Here is an 18,245-nt window from a genome sequence, read left to right as displayed (position 1 = left end):
GCAGTGCATGTGCCTTTTACAGGAATGGTGACATTGACAGTAAGCCCAAGCAACAGCAGATCCATTCTCAGAGATAAGACTTTATCTCTACACCCAGAATTCCAAGATTTTTTTAATAATTATGTATTCAAATATTTCAATACAAGTGTTTCAGATATATACATATATATATCATTTGTGTTAATGATTTCTTGTGTTAGCTATTTTGCTATAATTGACAAACCCCTTTCAGGTGTTGACTGTATCTGATAAGAAAATTTTTATTATCCTTATATTCCTCACTCAGAAAAAGAAAAAGAATATGAAATGATGTTTTATTTTATTAGTGAATTTTTAGGCAGCATAAAATTATGATGGCAAATATAAGTTCAAAGAACAGCACAACAGTTGATCACAAGCTGAATTTTGGGAATTCTAACAAAGATAACAGTAGAAGGGTTCACAGACATTGTGGAGGAAGAGACCAAGATGGAAGATAAATGTTAAACTCTTCATTATTACTAAAAGTAGAAAATAGTTATTCCATGTGTTAGATTCTTTAATATAACTGAATGGACCAATTGTGACATTTTAATAGAAATTTTTAAAAACCTATTTTTAATTTATTTCATAATCAATAGCAAATACTTAAGAACATCCCAATATAATTAATTTCACATAGAGGTAAAATTGAGTTTACAGTTCTCATTTGCAGAACAAAGACAGTATTCATTCATAAAATCAAAAGTACGACTTAAAATTTCAAAGCTTCCAACTTATATTAGTCTCAGGCAATAATACTAAAGGAATTGGAACTGTTGGAGGATCTATGGGTAACCAGAAGAAAAATGATGTCATTAAGGAGGTTGAGATTCATTTTAATTAATGCACTTCAGTCTGGGATCTTTATAGGATCAGAACATTAAGATTTTATACCGTAAACTGACAAAAAATTAGATAAATACATGGAATGAGTTTTGAGTGATGCATTTCTAATTGCCTTATAATTTTTGACAGTTCTTCTAGACAAGTATTAGATTTCTTTAACTGTTATGAAATAAGCAAGTGATCTGAAACACATAAGGCTGCTTTAATTATCTATCATATAATATTCACAGAATGTTTTATTTTTAAACTGTTTTATTTGACTACAGGAAAGAGATGTTTGAAGGTTAATCTACTAGATATCAGATATATATTCTTATCCATTGTGACAGATTATTTCGATTACAACACTTGATTTCTCAATTAATATTTAAATAAGATATAAAGAAGGGAAGGAGAGGAAAAGAGCCTATTTGGGGCACCAGGCACATACTGAACATTGTGATAGTTTTATCCATAGAGTAATTCTTACGTATATTAAATGCTCACTTTAGTGAGGAACTCCTAGTATTTATTAATTATATTCTCTTTTTCTTGCCTGAAACATTACAGACTTTCATAAACAAATTTTTTTAAAAAGCTAATAAAAATAGTAATACTACCTTTGTTTCAAAACAAGCATATTGTGTGGAATCTTTCTGATTAATTTGAACACTTAGTTGTCTGCAAAACTTATTTCTATATATCTGTTTAAGGAAATGGTGGAAACATATTTATTCATAAATAAAATATTATGCATGCATTTTAAAATGTTCTATCATCAGTCCACATTAACTATTAAGACTTCAGACTGTTTTGGTTTGTCGATATTTGCCTATAGTGAAATCTTTTTTTATAGAAATCAAAGCAACAGGACAAAAAAAAAATAATTTGTTAGCACATCCTTATAAGCATGGGCATTTATGAAATTCAGGAAGCAATAAATATAATAATTTAATTAAATTTATAATCACTGAAATTTAATATTTTAGTAGTATTTAAGGTTTTTCACTTTGAGTGAATTTTCATAAAGGAAAAGAATGAAACCACATTTTGAGGAAAATAATCTACATGATATAAACAAGAAAATTTACATCCATCTATTTATATATTTTACAATTTTATATATTTTAATACTAACTTCAGAAGATGAATAATTAGATTAGAAATCTACTGATTCCCTGGTAAACTTTGCTACATATACTAATGAACGTAATTTAGGTTTTTGGAAGGCATCTATTTCAGTATTAATGGCTTTGGTGTAAACATATATTAAACACTGAAGTCACAATTTCGAAGAAAACAAACTGAAAAAAAATACATTATTGAAGTTGTTTTCTCCAGTCCATATCAATAATGGGAAATCTAGAGGGGGACATATTTCACTGTTTTGTGTTCTCACTGTAATCCATCACGGTACCGCACACATATCAGATTTTCGAACAAACTCACTAGATAAAATAGATTGTTCTTTGTTATAGAAAATCTGCTATCTTAGCATCCAGCCTGCTTTTGCACTGGAGTACCACCTTCCCTGCGTCCCTGTCTCCATCATGCACTGGAGTACCGCCTTCCCTGCGTCCCTGTCTCCATATGGACACTCTGCTGATGTGAAATCCTGGTACACTGGTATTGCATAAAACATGGATGATTTTTATCTAGTATAGTATTTTATACATGCTGAAAATCACATGTATAAGATTTTCAGTGTGCCATATATTTTGTTCTTGTTTCTGTTTTGTTTTCGATTTTCAGAAAGGATTAAAATGAATGTTCTGCTCTCTCCCAAGCTCATTGTTTTAAAGTTTGCGTAGCTTCCTTAATTGTTTCTCAAAACATAGTTTGGCAAGTCACATCATTTTTATTTCGGTTTACAGATTAAGTAATTAAGGCACTGCATACCAGAAATTGATATAACTCTATAAACTGACTATACTTCAATTTAAAAAAAAGTATATGCTGTGAAATGCTTTCATAATAAAAAAGTTCTTGAGCCAAAAAAAATTTTTTAAATAAAATAATCATTTGCAAAATATTAAAATAAATAAATAAGGCATAGAAATAACAAATAAAGTCCCAAAGTTCATATTCCGAAAGAGTTCTGAAAGGGGCTTGTACTGAAGTTTGATCGCCGTGTAGTTTATTTACTCTGCCGTCAAAAGGATCGAAAACTGATTTCTAGAAATGAAGCATGAACCTAAAAATAATAGTAGCAAAAACAGAAATGTTGCATTAAGAACCTCAGGGACATTATCCAATTTTTGCTGTAGCAAAATGCTTCTAACACACATGGATATGTTCACATTTATAGATAAAGTGATTGACATTCAAAGGGTAGAACACTAACCCAAGGACGGTGGGAAATAAGAAATAAAAACTCAAAGGAACTTGCCAATATACTAATATAGATTTAGCTAATTTCATTATTGAGCAGAAAATACTAGAATGCATTTTAGTAGCCATAAGTGACCACAAGGCTACAGCAGGTTTTCAGCTCTAATTACCCGGAATTAAAGCTATAGATTTCACACATCACCCTACTTTTAGGAAATAGACAGCAATGATTCAGTTTGCATCAGTAGTGATGCTAAGCTTACTCTGCCATTCTGTTTTTCATAACTCTTTATCGGTCCCGCCTGTGGTTACCCCGATGGTGTGTCATACAGATTATTAGTGGCATCTACAGTAAGGTTAGATTCAGTTCAGCTTCCCCCAGAACACAATGGTAGTAAAGTCCACAGACAAATTGGTATCTGATCCCAATGCTGTGCTCCTGATCCTTAAGTGCTGGAAGAGTAATGGTACACTGGGGATATAAGATGACTTTGGAACAACATGGAAGAAGTCTGTTTCCATCCAGAAGGACTTAGTTTCCTGTACCCAAGTGTGGAATGTGTACAAGCCTGCTCCGGTTCCAGAGGACAGAATGGACAGTGCAGACATGGGGCAGTGAGGTGACAGCTGAAAACTGTCAGATGCTTAGTTGTTCTTTTATTCTAGTCCTTTCTCAAGATGTAGTATTTCCAGAATCCTCTCCTACAAAACATTTTTCTGATACACTAAAGTTGCTTCTAACCTTTCCTATTCAGAAAAGGAGCAGAGAACTCCTTTTAAGGATGCTGATACCAGTGATTAAAACTGATAATATTATTCTTGCCTCAGATTTCTAGGACAGATTGCTTTTTGTCCTCAGAAGTGAGCACATACCTTGTTTAGAAATTTAGGAATACATTAAAATATGTACAATGGTCACAATAGAAAAGAAATATTAATGTAGTGGCAATAATAAGACCTAAGAAGTAAATCAGAGCCCTGGCTTCACCAAGATATGTCATTTAAACTGTGTCAGTTTCAGTTTTGTAATTTACAAAGTGAGAATTCAGACTGAATATTCTCTCTTAGTTTTAAAATGATAAAAATAACAAGTATGATCAATATTAGCTTCTAGAAAAGCTGTAGCAATGCCTTCTTTCATAAGTCATTCCCAATAAGAAAATATTTAAATCAACATTTAAATAATTTTAATTTAATGGATCCATTTATTTTTATAATATAAAATTATTTAATATAGTACATAAACATCAAAGTAACTTTAATTGTATATTGACAAAAATTAATGCCAATACTATTAATTATTCTGTATTAAGCGATTTATAGAATATATTAATTTTGAGACGTTTCTATATCTTTTTGTATATTTAATGTACTATTCAACATCTGCAAAGAAGATATTGCAAAGTATAATAATAAACAAATTTTACTGTATCACTGTAGTTAATTAGTGTTGTGAAGAACATTATCCTCAAAAATATACTATTTCATTTTGTAATCAATTTAGTTTTGCATATTTTTTTTCAGCTTTACAAAAATTTACCATATTTGAATGCTGTCTTCTGAGATATTTCTGAAAAAATATTTCAATCAACATTTCATTTCTAAGATTTATCCATGTCGTAGCTACATTGTTATTCATTTATTTTCTCTCTCATGATATAAATACATCAGAGTTATTGCATCTAATTAGCTGTTGTTGGACATTTGTGTTTCCCTGGTGTTCCTATTAATTTTGCTTGTGATGTATGTGTTCCAGGGTTTTCCTACATATATAAGCCAGGGAAATGGCTGGACCTTGTGCATGAGAATATGCAACTGTATGAATTATTACATGTGTCTTACTTTAATTTATAGGCATTCCCATTGGTGTATATTCAATCCAGCACTTGGAGAATCTCATCAAATGTCTTAAATTTTGTTTTGTCAGTATTGTTGAGATTAAACTGGTAACTTATTTCGATTAATGTGCGTTTCTTTCAGCACTATTGAAGTTGAAAACTTTTTCATATATTTATTTGCCATTTATACCACTTCTTCTGTTAAATGTTTGCCCTTCATTTTACCCATTTTGATATTGTGCTCTCTCTTTTTCATATTGATTCAACACACTGTATGTTATAGATACAGATCCTTTGTCAGTTATATGTGCTGCAAATATCTTCACTCATTTTATGACATTTTTTTTCCTCTTTGTGGCATATTTGGAGGAACTGAAAAGAAGTCACATTTGAATTTAATGAAATTTATCAATGCTTCCTTTATAATAGTGCATTTTTGTGCTGAAATCATTCATGAACCTTAATGTATTATATGCTAATATTTTTTCCTAAAGTATGTATAATTTTACCTTATAATCTAAGTCCTTAATTGTTTAAAACATATTTTTGTGTACAGTGCAATGTATGGCCCATTTTATAATGATGATGATGACACAGATACCAAGCTTTACTAATACTGTTTCTTGGTCAATCTGTTCTTAGCGCACTCATCTGCAGTAGCTTCATTACCGTATATTATTTCTCTATGTAGTGGATCTGTGGCTGGGTTCTGTTTTCTGTTTCTGTTTGTCTATTCCTTTGCCGCTGTCACAGTGACGGGCTCTAATCTCATATAATAGGGCTTGATATGTGGTAAAGCAAGTATCCTCTATTGAACTTCTTCATACAAGTCTGGACAATATTAGTACTTACTAATCTCAGAATCAGCTTTCAATTTCTATGAACATTTCTCATTGGATTTAGATTATATTGAAAATACGCACCAATTTGGAGAGGCGGACTTTGTTTATATTTTGTCTTCCAACCGCATAGATGATAGAGCTCATAACTTTAGATCTTAATTAATGGCGTTCAGTGAAGCGTTTTGCATATAAGCCTTTCGTGTACTTTGTTAGATTTATTTCTCAGATCCTTATAGCTTTGTTTATTAACTACTGTTGGTTTTTCACCACTAAGAATAATGTTTCTTGTAGTTTTTGTTGTGGCTGTTGTTTGTTTCATATATCCTTAATCAGGTTGAGGGGGAATATTCTGTTCCTAGTTTGCTAAGGGTTTTTTTTGTTTTTCTTTATTTTACCTTGTTTTATTTTGTCTTTTCTGTGTATTAAGATGAGCCTCTATTTTTCGGTCCTTCCTTTAATTGATAGCTTTGTGCATAACTTACATGCTTTCTAAAATTTTCCTTTCTTTATTTTTTTCCCTCCCTTCTTCCCTCCCTCTCTCACTTCTTCCTTCCTACTTTCTTTCTTTCCTTCCTTTAATATCAAACTAAACAAGCATTCCTGGAACTAAATCAATGATAGATTTTATTTTACACACCAGTGGAATGGGTTTTGTGTTATTTTGTTTAGTCCATTGACAGCTAATACCTCTCATGAATAGGAGCATCTGGTGTTGATATTAACGTTTTATCAGACACAGAAAACAGTTGTAGAATGTTTCCTCCTCGCTCTGTTTTCTAGGGAAAAGATGTGTAATACTGAAGTTACCTGTTTCTTTAACTCCAGGTACTTTTATCTGGGCCTGATTTGTTCTCTTTGAAAAATGATTTTTTACCTAAAAATTGATCGTCTTTAGTTACTGTAGTACTATTGTGATTTTCTACTCCTTTTAAAGCCACCTATAACATGTTTTAATCCATCTATTTTCTTAATGGATAATGAAAAATTATTATTTTTAATATCCTCTGTATATGTATTTAAGCTCCCTTTTTCCTAAGATGGTTAGTTTTTGCCTTCTCATGTTCTTTGATAAATTAATAAATCTGCCTAAATCTTATCTTTTTTACTAGTCTTTTAAAAAATCTACTAGTCTGTTGTTATAAGTGTAATTTTGGACTTTTCTGGATAATGGCAGAAATATCAGCAATAAAAATAAATTTAATTTTTCCTTTATGAATTCTGCATTATTAGCTTTGACATATAAAATAAACCAAACATTTCTCTTTTCCTTTTATCTCAAAATTAATAAACTTACAGAAAAATGGGAGACTGCACTTAAGACATGTTGTAAAGTATTAGCTGTAATATTTTGAAATTTACCGGTTATATATGAATTCCATGCTAAGTTCTCATTTAAATTATCTTTATTTTTCCCCATGTATGACTTGATACCATACACTGCATATATTCTCCTATAAGAAGAAAAAGATCCTTGTGTAAAGAACTTTACTTTCTGTTTTCTGCAAGTTTATTTAGATTTAAAACCTTGAACTTTTTAAACATTATGTGATTTTTTTTTAACCAACTACTGTGCTCTTGTTAGATTAATGATGAAACCAATTGTTCATCCCTTAGACTCTGACAGCATCCGATGAGTTCTGACAACTTTCTCCCACTCCAGTTCCTGAATAACATGTAATTTCCTTGATATGACTAAATATCATTTTAGCATTCATGTCATGCCTTGGTGTTCATTTTTCATTTTTATCTAAGTTAATGAGTTCTAACAAAGAGTGCCTTTATAAAGTTGTCTTTTGCCAAAAGTCCTGCTGCAGCACACGAGGCTGGTGACAAGCTACAGTATTAAGGAGATGGGTTTTAAACCAAGCCGCTGAAGTGTGCATGGAAATACTAAATACATCCCTATGTGTTTTGCAGACAATCCCGGTTTGCTGAGCCATGTCACAGTGGGTATTAGAGTTCTGGATGTCAATGACAATCCACCCGAACTTGCCAGGGAATATGATATTGTTGTCTGTGAAAATTCTAAGCCTGGCCAGGTAAGTTAATTGTTTCTTTCCTGTCATTTGAATGGCAGAGAAACAAGCAGCTCTATTGCTAATATTCTTAGGTATAATCCCCAGAAATCCCCGTGTTATTTTTATGCTCAGTCAAAATAATTTTATAAAGCTCTATTTTAAGTACTAAATAGATTGTTTCTGAGAATCATAGAAAATAAAATTTCCCTGGATCCCAAATGTAATTTAAAAAATGTACCCATTCATGCATGCATATTATACCAGTAATACTATATTGAATGTTTTGAGTACAGCCCTGTGTTAAATGAGGAGGAAACAGTGAACTTCCCTGTCCTAGTGAAGTTTAGAGACTAGTCTGGGGAGGTGAGACTGGCCTGGTTTATTTTGGAGGGAATGAGGGAGTGATATACAGTGACCATTGAATGCTATTGGTAACACAAGATGCTTAAGTTTTAACAACATGAAGAGTGTGTATGTTTTAAGGAGATCAAGAGAGTGAAGGACGGAGAGAAGAGCCTGAAACTTAGGACATGAGTCTGGACATTGCACGGCAGCCAGTTAAAGGAGTGAGACAATTCTGAAGAAAGGCCAGTTGCTGATGCCCATAAAGCAAGTGCAATACTGGAGGGGACATGTGTTTGTCCTCTCTGCTGTGTAACAAATTACACAAACTTGGAAGCTTAGAACAATACATTTTTATCATCTCATAGTTTCTGTAGGTCAGAATTCTCCTCCTGGCCTAGATAGGTCTTTGCAGGAATCTCACAGGTTGTAATCAAACTGTATTCTTACCTGGTCTCTTCCAAACTCACGTGGTTGTTGGTGGCAATCAGGTAGTTCCAGCTGCAGATGTGAGAGCTTCAGGATGTCCCTTGGTTCTTCAGAGTTCCCCAGAGTTCTGAGATGCCACCTGCAGTGTTTTGTTTTTTTTTTTTTTTTTTTTTAGTCATATGGGCTTCCCCAGTATGGCCACTTACTTCATCAAACAAGTAAGGAGAGTCTCTTTGTTGAGTCTCTGACAGTCTCATATAATGTAATGTAATCAGTGTGATACATCAACACTCTTGCCGTGTTCCATTGGTCAGGACAGAAGTCACACCCAGACTTAAGGAGAAAGAATTACATGGAGGCATGCATTCAGTTGTGGACACCTTAAAGTCTGTCTGTTACAAATGAATCAAGAAAAGTCAAAAGGGTCTAGGTTCAGCTGAGTCAGATAGTTCCTTTTACCATCTGTGGTAAACCAGAATAAATGTATCATCCACAATTATTTTAAATCATTATGAAGCTTGTGATTAAATTAGAGCCATGAGAAACGTTGCCCTGGTTATTTGTGTATGAAGTACAAGCTATAGTGGCTTGCTAAAGTAATCATTGCTTAATATGGTTTTAATAACCCCAGGGAAGGTATTTACATATATAGAAATGGATAACTCTTGACATAAAGTTTTCTCATGCTCGTATCTCTCAAGAAAATTAGAAAATATGAATGAGGACAAAATTACTGAAAATTATATTTGAAAGTACTTATAGGTTATATGTTTTATTCTCTTAACAGTATATTATGAGTATCACATTAGCTACTTAAACATTCTTTTTATACCATCATTTCAAAAACAGTAAAGAATTTTATGCTACAGATACATAATGATTTACTTACCAAATCCTACTTCAATTGTGTTAGAAGTGGACCCACACATCTTAGCATTAGTTTTTAACATATATTACATAAGTTTAATTAATAAGAAAAATGTTAAACATTCAAATGGAAAATTTAGATTTTAAAAAATACAACTTATTAATATGGAATATCAAATTTTGGTGATAACATCAAAGTAGACATAGCTGAAGAGAAAATAGTGAACTGGAAAACAGGTTAGATTAAAATATCCATATTAAAGCATGGAAAGTCAAAAAGGTAGAAAGTACAAATAAGAATATGAAAGACATATGGAACTTGTAGGTCTAATACACAAGTTATTCAATTCTCAGATGGATATTAAAAAAATAGAATTGGGCAGAAGTAATATCTGAGAAGATCATGACTGAAAGTTTCTCCATACTGTTGGCAAGCATCAAGTCAAAAATTCAAAAAACATAGAGAAAAACAAAAAACAAAAAACTAAGCAGTTGTTTACAAGAATAACTCTACCTAGATGAATTACAATAAAATTTCAGAAATGAAATCACAGAATTAAAACATCAGAGTAAAAAGACGTAACACTGTTAGGGGAGAAAACAAAACAAAACTTGGATGTAGTGCCAAGCAGAGTTCTTAGATGACACCAAAATCATAATCCATAAAAGAAAAAAAGTTGATAAATTAGATTTGATCAAAAATAAACATTTTTGGTTTCTGAAAGGCCCCATTAAGAGGATGAGAAGAAAAACCACAGAGTGGAAAAAGAAATTTGCAGACCTTTTATCCAATAAATGATTAGTATGTACAATATAAAAAGAATACTCAAAGCTCAACAGAAAGAAATACAGTTTTAAAATGGACAAAAGACATGAGCAGACATTTCACTAGAGGATTTACAAATAGAAAACAAGCATGTTATAGATGTACAACATCACAAGTGATTAGGGAAATTAAAATTAAAACTATAGTGAGCTATCACTGCATACCTATCAAATAGGACATTCTTTTTTTTTTTTTTAAATGACACAGTATCCTGGGGAGATACAGAGAAATTGGATCATTGATGCATTTTTGGTGGACGTGTAGAATGGAACAGCTATTTTTGGATACATTTTTGTAATTTCTTAAAAGCTAAACATCCAATTACCATAGAGTCCAGAAATAGAACTTTGGGGCATTTCTCCAAGAGATATGAAGGTTTACGTTTACACCAAACACTTCACACAAATGCTTCTATCGGGTTCATTCACAATTGACTCAAACTGGAAACAATCCAGATGTCTTTCAATGGATGAATGGTTAAATAAACTACAGTGAATTCAGGCCATAGAATACTATTCAGCAATGAAAAGGAATAGAGTATTGATACATGCATAAATCTGGATGAAACTCTAGAGAATTTTGCTGAATGGGAAAAAAAAAAAGAATACCTAAAATTTTCATAATGTATGGTGTCAGAGGTTAAGAAGAGAATAAAGGTGACAGGGAAGTACATATAGATATAAAAGGCAGCACTGAGCACACTAATGGTGATGGAAATATTCTGAATCTTGACTACATCAATGTCAAGCATCCTAGATGGGACATTGTACATAGTTTTGTGAGACACTATCAGTGGGGAAACTGGATAAGGGTACACAGCATCTTTCTGTATTTCTGACAACTGCATATGAATCTATAATTATAAAAATAGTTTAAAAGTAAAAACAAATTGACATTTTTGAAAGATATAATATCTTTAAAAGAACAATTTCAAAAGGTGATTTTCTTTAATAAGGAAGAATGAAAGCAAAAAAATGGAAAAGTAAATCTCAAGAGCCAGAAGAGAATAGTTGACAAGCATGAATTCTTTTTCGACCAAAACTATTCCTCAAAAATAAAGACAAAACCCCCCCTCATATTTAGGCAAGCAAAAATGTGAAAATTCCTTACCATAATACATACACTAAAGCTTTTTGTGGGGGGGTGAGGAGAAAAATAATCAAATTGACAGCTTGGAGTGGCAAGAATCCTTAAAGACCAAAGCAATCATTGAATATATTTTTAAAACTAAATTATTGATGAATGAATGTAAAATAAAGAAATATTTTCTGGAGTTTAAAATACACATAGTATACATGGTAATGAGAGATCAGAAGGAAGGGAAGAGACAAAATATTCTAAACCCCTTAAATTTGGGATAATTGATTAACTACTAATTTATAATAGATTTTATGTGTCAAGAATGAATGCTCTAATTTTTAGTTTAAGTAATAAAAATAGTAAAAGACCATGGAATTAAAAATGCTTCTAAAAAAAGTGATGTTTATACATTTTATTTCTTTACCTTAATTGTGTTTATTAAAACATTTGTTTACTTTAAAATAATTCACACACTTACAAAATTGTTGCATGTGATTTTATCTTGCTCTGTTATATTTAAAAATACAAAACAGGGAAAAAGACTTTTATAAAAGATTTTTATTGTCAAGGGGTCTAGGTCATATTTCAAAACTAAGATACAATCCTAATAAAATATAAAGTTTGTATCCAATTCAATACTTCCAAGATAACCCAAACATTTCTGTGAAATTTTTATAGCTCAAAGTCAGAATGATAAATTTTCATACTTTCTGTTGAGATATAGTTTTGTCTTTTAACACAAGATAAGCAAAATAAAAGAGAATGGGTTTAGTACACAAAACTCTAATAGCTAGGTAGCTATGGTAATTTTTTTTTAAATTAAGAAATAAGAAAATACATGTAGAACAAGTGGAAAAATAAAAAAGCAAAGAAAAGCAATGTAAACTTAAAGAAATATATATTAGTATTTATGTTAAAAATCACAAAAATACTTAAAAATTCTATTGTCAAAATAGGAAAAAAGTTAATTGAATGTTTTTATAAGAGATGCATAATAAATATAATAAAGAAAAAAGCTTGAAAGAAAAAGTATGGAAAATACATCAATTACTTGAGTAATTGCTACGTACATGCTCACCCAGCTACACACGCACACCCACACATTTTATTATCAAAGGAAACATTACTGGATATAAAGAGTCACAAGCATTGTGATAATAGTCAGTGCAGCGGGCAGAAATAACAATGTTAAATTTTTATATACTTATCAACATTTCCTCAAAATGAGCAAAGCCAAAATTGATAGAAATACAAAAAATATATATAAATAAATAGACAAGCCCATTATCGTCCTGAGAGTTTTACTGTACTCTTGCCAGAAACTGATAGAATAATCACGTAAAATTGCAGTAAGGGAACTAAAAGTTGAACACTGCAAAAGCTTCACTGTTTAACAAATACAGGGCTTTGCATCGAACAACTTTAGATTATGCATTCTTTCAAAATTCACACAAAACATTTACTGTATATAGGATTAAAAAACAAGTTTTAATACTTTGCAAGGATTGAATAAAGGTAGATATCAATTCAAAAATATTGCTAGGAAAACAATCAGTCAGTAATGAAGGAAGACACTTCTAAATAAGCCAGGAGTCAATAAAGTAAGAAGAATTGAAAATATTTAAATGGAATGATAATAATATATACTTTTTTCAAAAAGGAAAAAAAGGAGCAATACATTTTTAATTCAACTTTTGCTGACCACAAAAACTTTGAAATCAAAACCTGAGAAGGGTATAATTTAAATTACAGGTATTCTCTTTCGTGAACATAGATATATCATAAATAAAACATTGTTAAAGAGAATCCAGAAAAAATAATATTTTTAAATGAAAAGGGGAAAAATTTTAAATTCATTTTGATAGGTGAACCCAAAGCTTTTGATAAAGTTAAACATTTATTACTACAGCTAATAACATTAATAATAACAATGGTAATGCTATACACTAGTAAAATTTATGAATGAAATTGACACTTGTGTTAAATATAAGATCAATATAAATATATTTCTTATTTTTCTTTATATCACGAGCAATTAGAAAATGAAAGTTAAACACTATGCCATTTAATGTTACACTAAGAAAATAAAACGTATAGAAATAAATATTGCTTTTCTTAGGTAGCAGTTACCTGATCTATAAATAACAAACTTTAGTAAAATTAGGTCTTTTCCCTCACTGAATCTGTGTTTCTTTGGTTCTTAGGTTATTCACAGAATTCAAACTGAGATCATTTGAAATATGACAGAATAAAAAATGATCAGCCATTTTTAGTTATTTTCCTTTTAGATTATTTCTTTAAAAAAAAGTGTCAGATTTAATCAACTGATAATTTTTACTTCAAGGTAATTTCAAAACTTCAAGGATAAAGTGTGATCTTGTACTAGGAGCAACTCACACTCGCTGGTTCATAGCCATCTTTGTAGATGTAGGTGAAATCACCAAATTTCTGGGCAAATAATACTCTTGGATCAGTTGATGCTTCTCCTGTGAGTGAACATCTGCTCCAAAAGTGGAAAGTTCTAGTCTCAGTTTTCTGGGTTGAACTCTGTATTGGCCTGTGACCTTGGCTTTTTCCCTTGACTTCTCCTGTGGTCCACTTTTTTGCTCGTGGGAAAGTGGATCCAGGCATTCTCACCAGGCCATGCTCTTCTTTCAGTGTCACATAGCTAGCCTGGGTCCGCCTGTATTTAGCCTCTACACTAGCCACTTAAACTCTGTAGCCTTTCTAAGAAATGATTTTATGTGACCTTGGCAAGTGCTCTCTTCATCTCTAAAATGAAGAAAATTGTTAGAATTCCAGGGCCCTTCCAAGCCTGAGATTCTACGACTGTATGTCTTGATAAGTCTCAAATTGCTTTAAATGTGGTTTGCTTTATTCTCACACGAAAAGTTACTCCAGTTTTTATAGAGGACTAAATCTGTGTCAAAGTGTTTCTTTCTTTTGAGTCCCATTAACCATTGATACAGTATTTATCTTTTCTGTTACTCTTTTCAAGAAGCTAGAGTTACCCTGAAGTTCTAACATATTTTGATTAAGTTATGTGATTACTTCTCTTTACTCTTTAAAAACTATGCTCACATTTAGCATCATTGCTGTCGTCAATATTGTATGATTTTAGATGTCACTATAATTGGATTCTTTATGTTGTCTGAGCCCTTGTTTCCAACTCTTTCACCAAAATGAATTTAGACCTTTCATTGAGAGAATAAAGCTTCGTTTTTAAAGTATTGTTTATTACACCTGTATTTAAACAAATCATTGCCAATTTGTGTGATCAACTATGCAGTTAACCCATTACAGATGAAAACGGTCTGAATCTTTCTATTATTTAATTTTGCAGTCTTTGGCTCATTTATACATATGGTTGTAGCATTTCTGGAGAAACTGTATTTTGATGCAGAGTTGGAGTAGGAAACTAAACAATAATTTGTGAAATAGGTTTTCTGAAGTGTATTTGTATTGCGACAGTTCCTCTTTCTATGACAATTGCTTTTAGAATTACAGACATTTCCATTACGGATGTTGTGCATTTGAATATAACAGCATGTGGCTATGGAAAAGAGACTGGTCTTTTCTGAAAGCAGAGGTTCAAAACACATAGAACAGCAGAGTTTAGATTGATTCAGCTATCAATATAAACTTCAACAATATATTTCTCTGAGATAATCTGTTTTCCTGTTCTGAAAAAAAAAATTTTTAAGTACCTTGTATGAAAAAAAAAAGAAGAAAAAGAAAGTCATGCATACATGAAATTTGAAATCAGTCCCCAAAATAGAATGAATCCAAAGCAGCTGAGACATGCCTATACTTAGAAACTTTGGGGGGAAAAAATAAAGCGCATGCTTTCTATCTTATTGATATTAAATTTCCCTCTATTTTTTCTTGTTAGAAGTAAAGTTAGAAAACATAACATATAAAAGAAAACATTTTATTACATAACACCAGCCTCTGCTCCCATGACATCCAATTATTAACAATAAAACTTTGTGTGAAGAAGGTTAACTAGATCAGTAGAGATTTCACATCTTGTCAAAGTTAACCTCAACTAACTAACAAAAGTTGGTATTTTTATCAAATAAATGATCATTTGAAGTTATATTATAGAGCAAACAATTAATATAAAGAAGATGCATTATATAAAGATACAATTTCATAGAATTTCATTTTTAATTTAAATTTTAGTTAAGGTTAACTCATTTATCAAATAGAAGACTATGTTATTTGTATAAATTTCTGACACTATTTTTTTTCCTAATAAATTGTTCTAGAAATAATAGACTTTAAATGTGCTTTGAACACACTTAAACAAGGGAATAATTTTATTTAATAAAAGAAATATAAAACTGGTTTTAATTAGTTTCTACCAAGAGTGAATCCATAGTCATGGGCCTTATCAAAAAATTCTGCTAGTAATTGTTTATGAATACCACCAATCAATTTGAATTATTTTTCTCCCTTTGTTAAAATAAATCTATGACTATGTTTCTCTGAAATCTTTGAAAACAATCACTTTATGCACTAATTACATTATGTGCAAATGATAGAAAACATCTGAGTTCAGTTAGAAGGAATGAAAGTCAGAAAATAAATTTTTATGGATTGTACTCCACCAACCAGTTGCACAGAGAACACATGTAGCAGAGTGTAGATGCATTGGTAAGCCTGAGAAAAAAGGCAGACAGTATTGATGATGGAGACATGGTGGTTATCTAGATATCTCCCAGAAGCTTAAGTCTCCTAAAATCCATAATCATGTTAACTTCTCAGGAATGTCTTCTAATAAAAGTCTGAAGAAACATTAAGTGGAAATCCCATTTCCTAATGAAAGAGAAAAGGTTATTAGTAAAACAACTAAGAAAGAAATTGAATATACCCTCTTTTTAAGAGAATATCTAGGAATTCTAGATTTAAAACACAAAAACAAAAAGGCCAACATGCTAGGTTTCTGGAAGCATCTCTCAGAAATACTATGGAAAAATATCTAAGTACAGATGCATGTCCAACATTTCTACAGATGTTCAAGGTGAATGGTTCACTCTTCAACACAATGTGATAATCAACTTATCACTGACTTTGTAGACAATACTGAGAATTGTTTCTGAGAAAGACAAATTTGCCATGAGTGAGCTTCCTGGTGAATTCAGATTTGAAATGATCTGTATAAAAATGGAAGGGGTATTTATATCTTTAGGGAGAACAAAAAATAAATAGTAAACAGAATATAATATGAATTCTATCAGTGCTTAAATTGAATAAGCTCATGTTGTAAAAATGTTAAGAAAATTTAAAATAACATAAATTAACTTTGAAGTGAGAAAAAAAATTGTCCCAAAGAAGTAATAACAGAAAACACAAAATAGTTCAGTTTATTTACATTAATTATTCTTTACCAGTCCCCTTCAAAACTGCATTCTAGGCTGAGAAGTGAACTTACACTTGTCTATATGTTATGATGTATCATTGAGAAAATAGGACTGCAAATTGGAGAATCACAACGAATGAACAGTAGGAGTGAGAGGACATTTACCCAAAAGAAAAATTTATACAGCCATCCCTCGGTATCTGTGAGAAATTGGTTCTAGAATTCCTCCCTCCTACCCTCTCCCCCAGGCATATCAAAATTCACAAATGCTCAAATCCTTATATAAAATGATGTAACATTTGCTCGTAACGTAGACACATCCTCTCATATATATATATATATGTATTTATTTTTTGTTGTTGTTGTTTTTATCTTCTAGGAGGGAGATAATTAGGTTTACTTATTTTTGGAGGGGGTACTGGGGCTCTAACCCAGGACCTTGTGTGTGCTAAGCATTCACTCTGCCTCTTGAGGTATCCCCCCTACCCTCATACACTTTAAATCATCTCTTGTAATTACTTACAATACCTAATACAATATAAATGCTATGTAAATAGTTGTAGAGACAATGCAATTGTCATGTAAATAGTTGCCAGCAGATAGCAAATTCACGTTTTGCTTTTGGAACTTTCTGATTTTTTTTTTTGTTATTATTTTTGGTCCACAGTGGTTGACTCCACCGATTCAGAACCATGGAAACAGAGGGCTGACTGTATTTGTTTTATCTAACCCTGAAAACAACTTTGAAAATTTGACATTTATTTCAATTTTATATAAAGTAAATAATGTGTGGAAAATGTAGTTATATTCTTCAGATTTTGTGCACCCTGTTCTCCATGGAGCTTTTCCTGAACTTGAGAAAAATCATCAAGATCGCTTCTGATCATCCATCTGTTTATACTCAAAAGTCAGTAAAGAGAGAAAAAAAAAAAATCTATCCAGAGATAAGTTGTACTTTAAACAAAAAAGAAACCAAACAATCAGCAAATATGTAAATGTTTATTTCATAAATAAATCACATGGAAGGAATAATGAAGAGAAGAATGACAGAAGTGCCTTGGAATATGTGGAGGGCGGGGCTTTACCCAGGATCTCTGGGGGAGAATTAAATTCTGAGCCACGATGGGAAAAGATATAAGGAAGGAGCCATGGGAGGAGTTTTCGGAGGAAATTGATCACTTCTGTATCCTGAAGCATTTTCTTTGCTTTCACTTCATGAAAACACATGCTTTTCTCGTCCTACTCCCCCCATCACTCATTCTCAGTACTTTGTTTTCCTCCTCACCTGCCTCACAAGCTAATGGGCTCGGTACATGAAGAGAAATTTACCTATTAACTATGATACCTTTTGACCAACTGTTTCCCTTGTAAAATAATGAAATGGGGTGAAATTGAGTAAATGTTCTTAGAAATCATGTCAGTTTTTGAAATGGGCATAGTGATATTTCATATGCCGGAAAT

At 31.6% G+C, this 18,245-nt stretch overlaps 1 protein-coding gene across 7 annotated transcripts in view; it reads left to right on the top strand.

Annotated features, from left to right (window-relative positions):
* CDH18 (cadherin 18) overlaps window positions 1-18,245 on the top strand; it is an 884,058-nt gene that overhangs the window by 834,351 nt on the left and 31,462 nt on the right. For all 7 annotated transcript variants that reach the window (XM_074356520.1, XM_074356521.1, XM_074356531.1 and 4 more), the window contains one exon: window positions 7,775-7,896. In XM_074356520.1, the coding sequence (XP_074212621.1) occupies window positions 7,775-7,896 (122 nt within the window). The remainder of the gene's footprint in view (window positions 1-7,774; window positions 7,897-18,245) is intronic.

This window comes from Camelus bactrianus, chromosome 3 (genome assembly GCF_048773025.1).
Source record: "Camelus bactrianus isolate YW-2024 breed Bactrian camel chromosome 3, ASM4877302v1, whole genome shotgun sequence".
Classification (NCBI taxonomy): domain Eukaryota; kingdom Metazoa; phylum Chordata; class Mammalia; order Artiodactyla; family Camelidae; genus Camelus; species Camelus bactrianus.
Note: the sequence above shows the minus strand (reverse complement) of the source record. Positions and strands in the feature narration are given on the sequence as shown.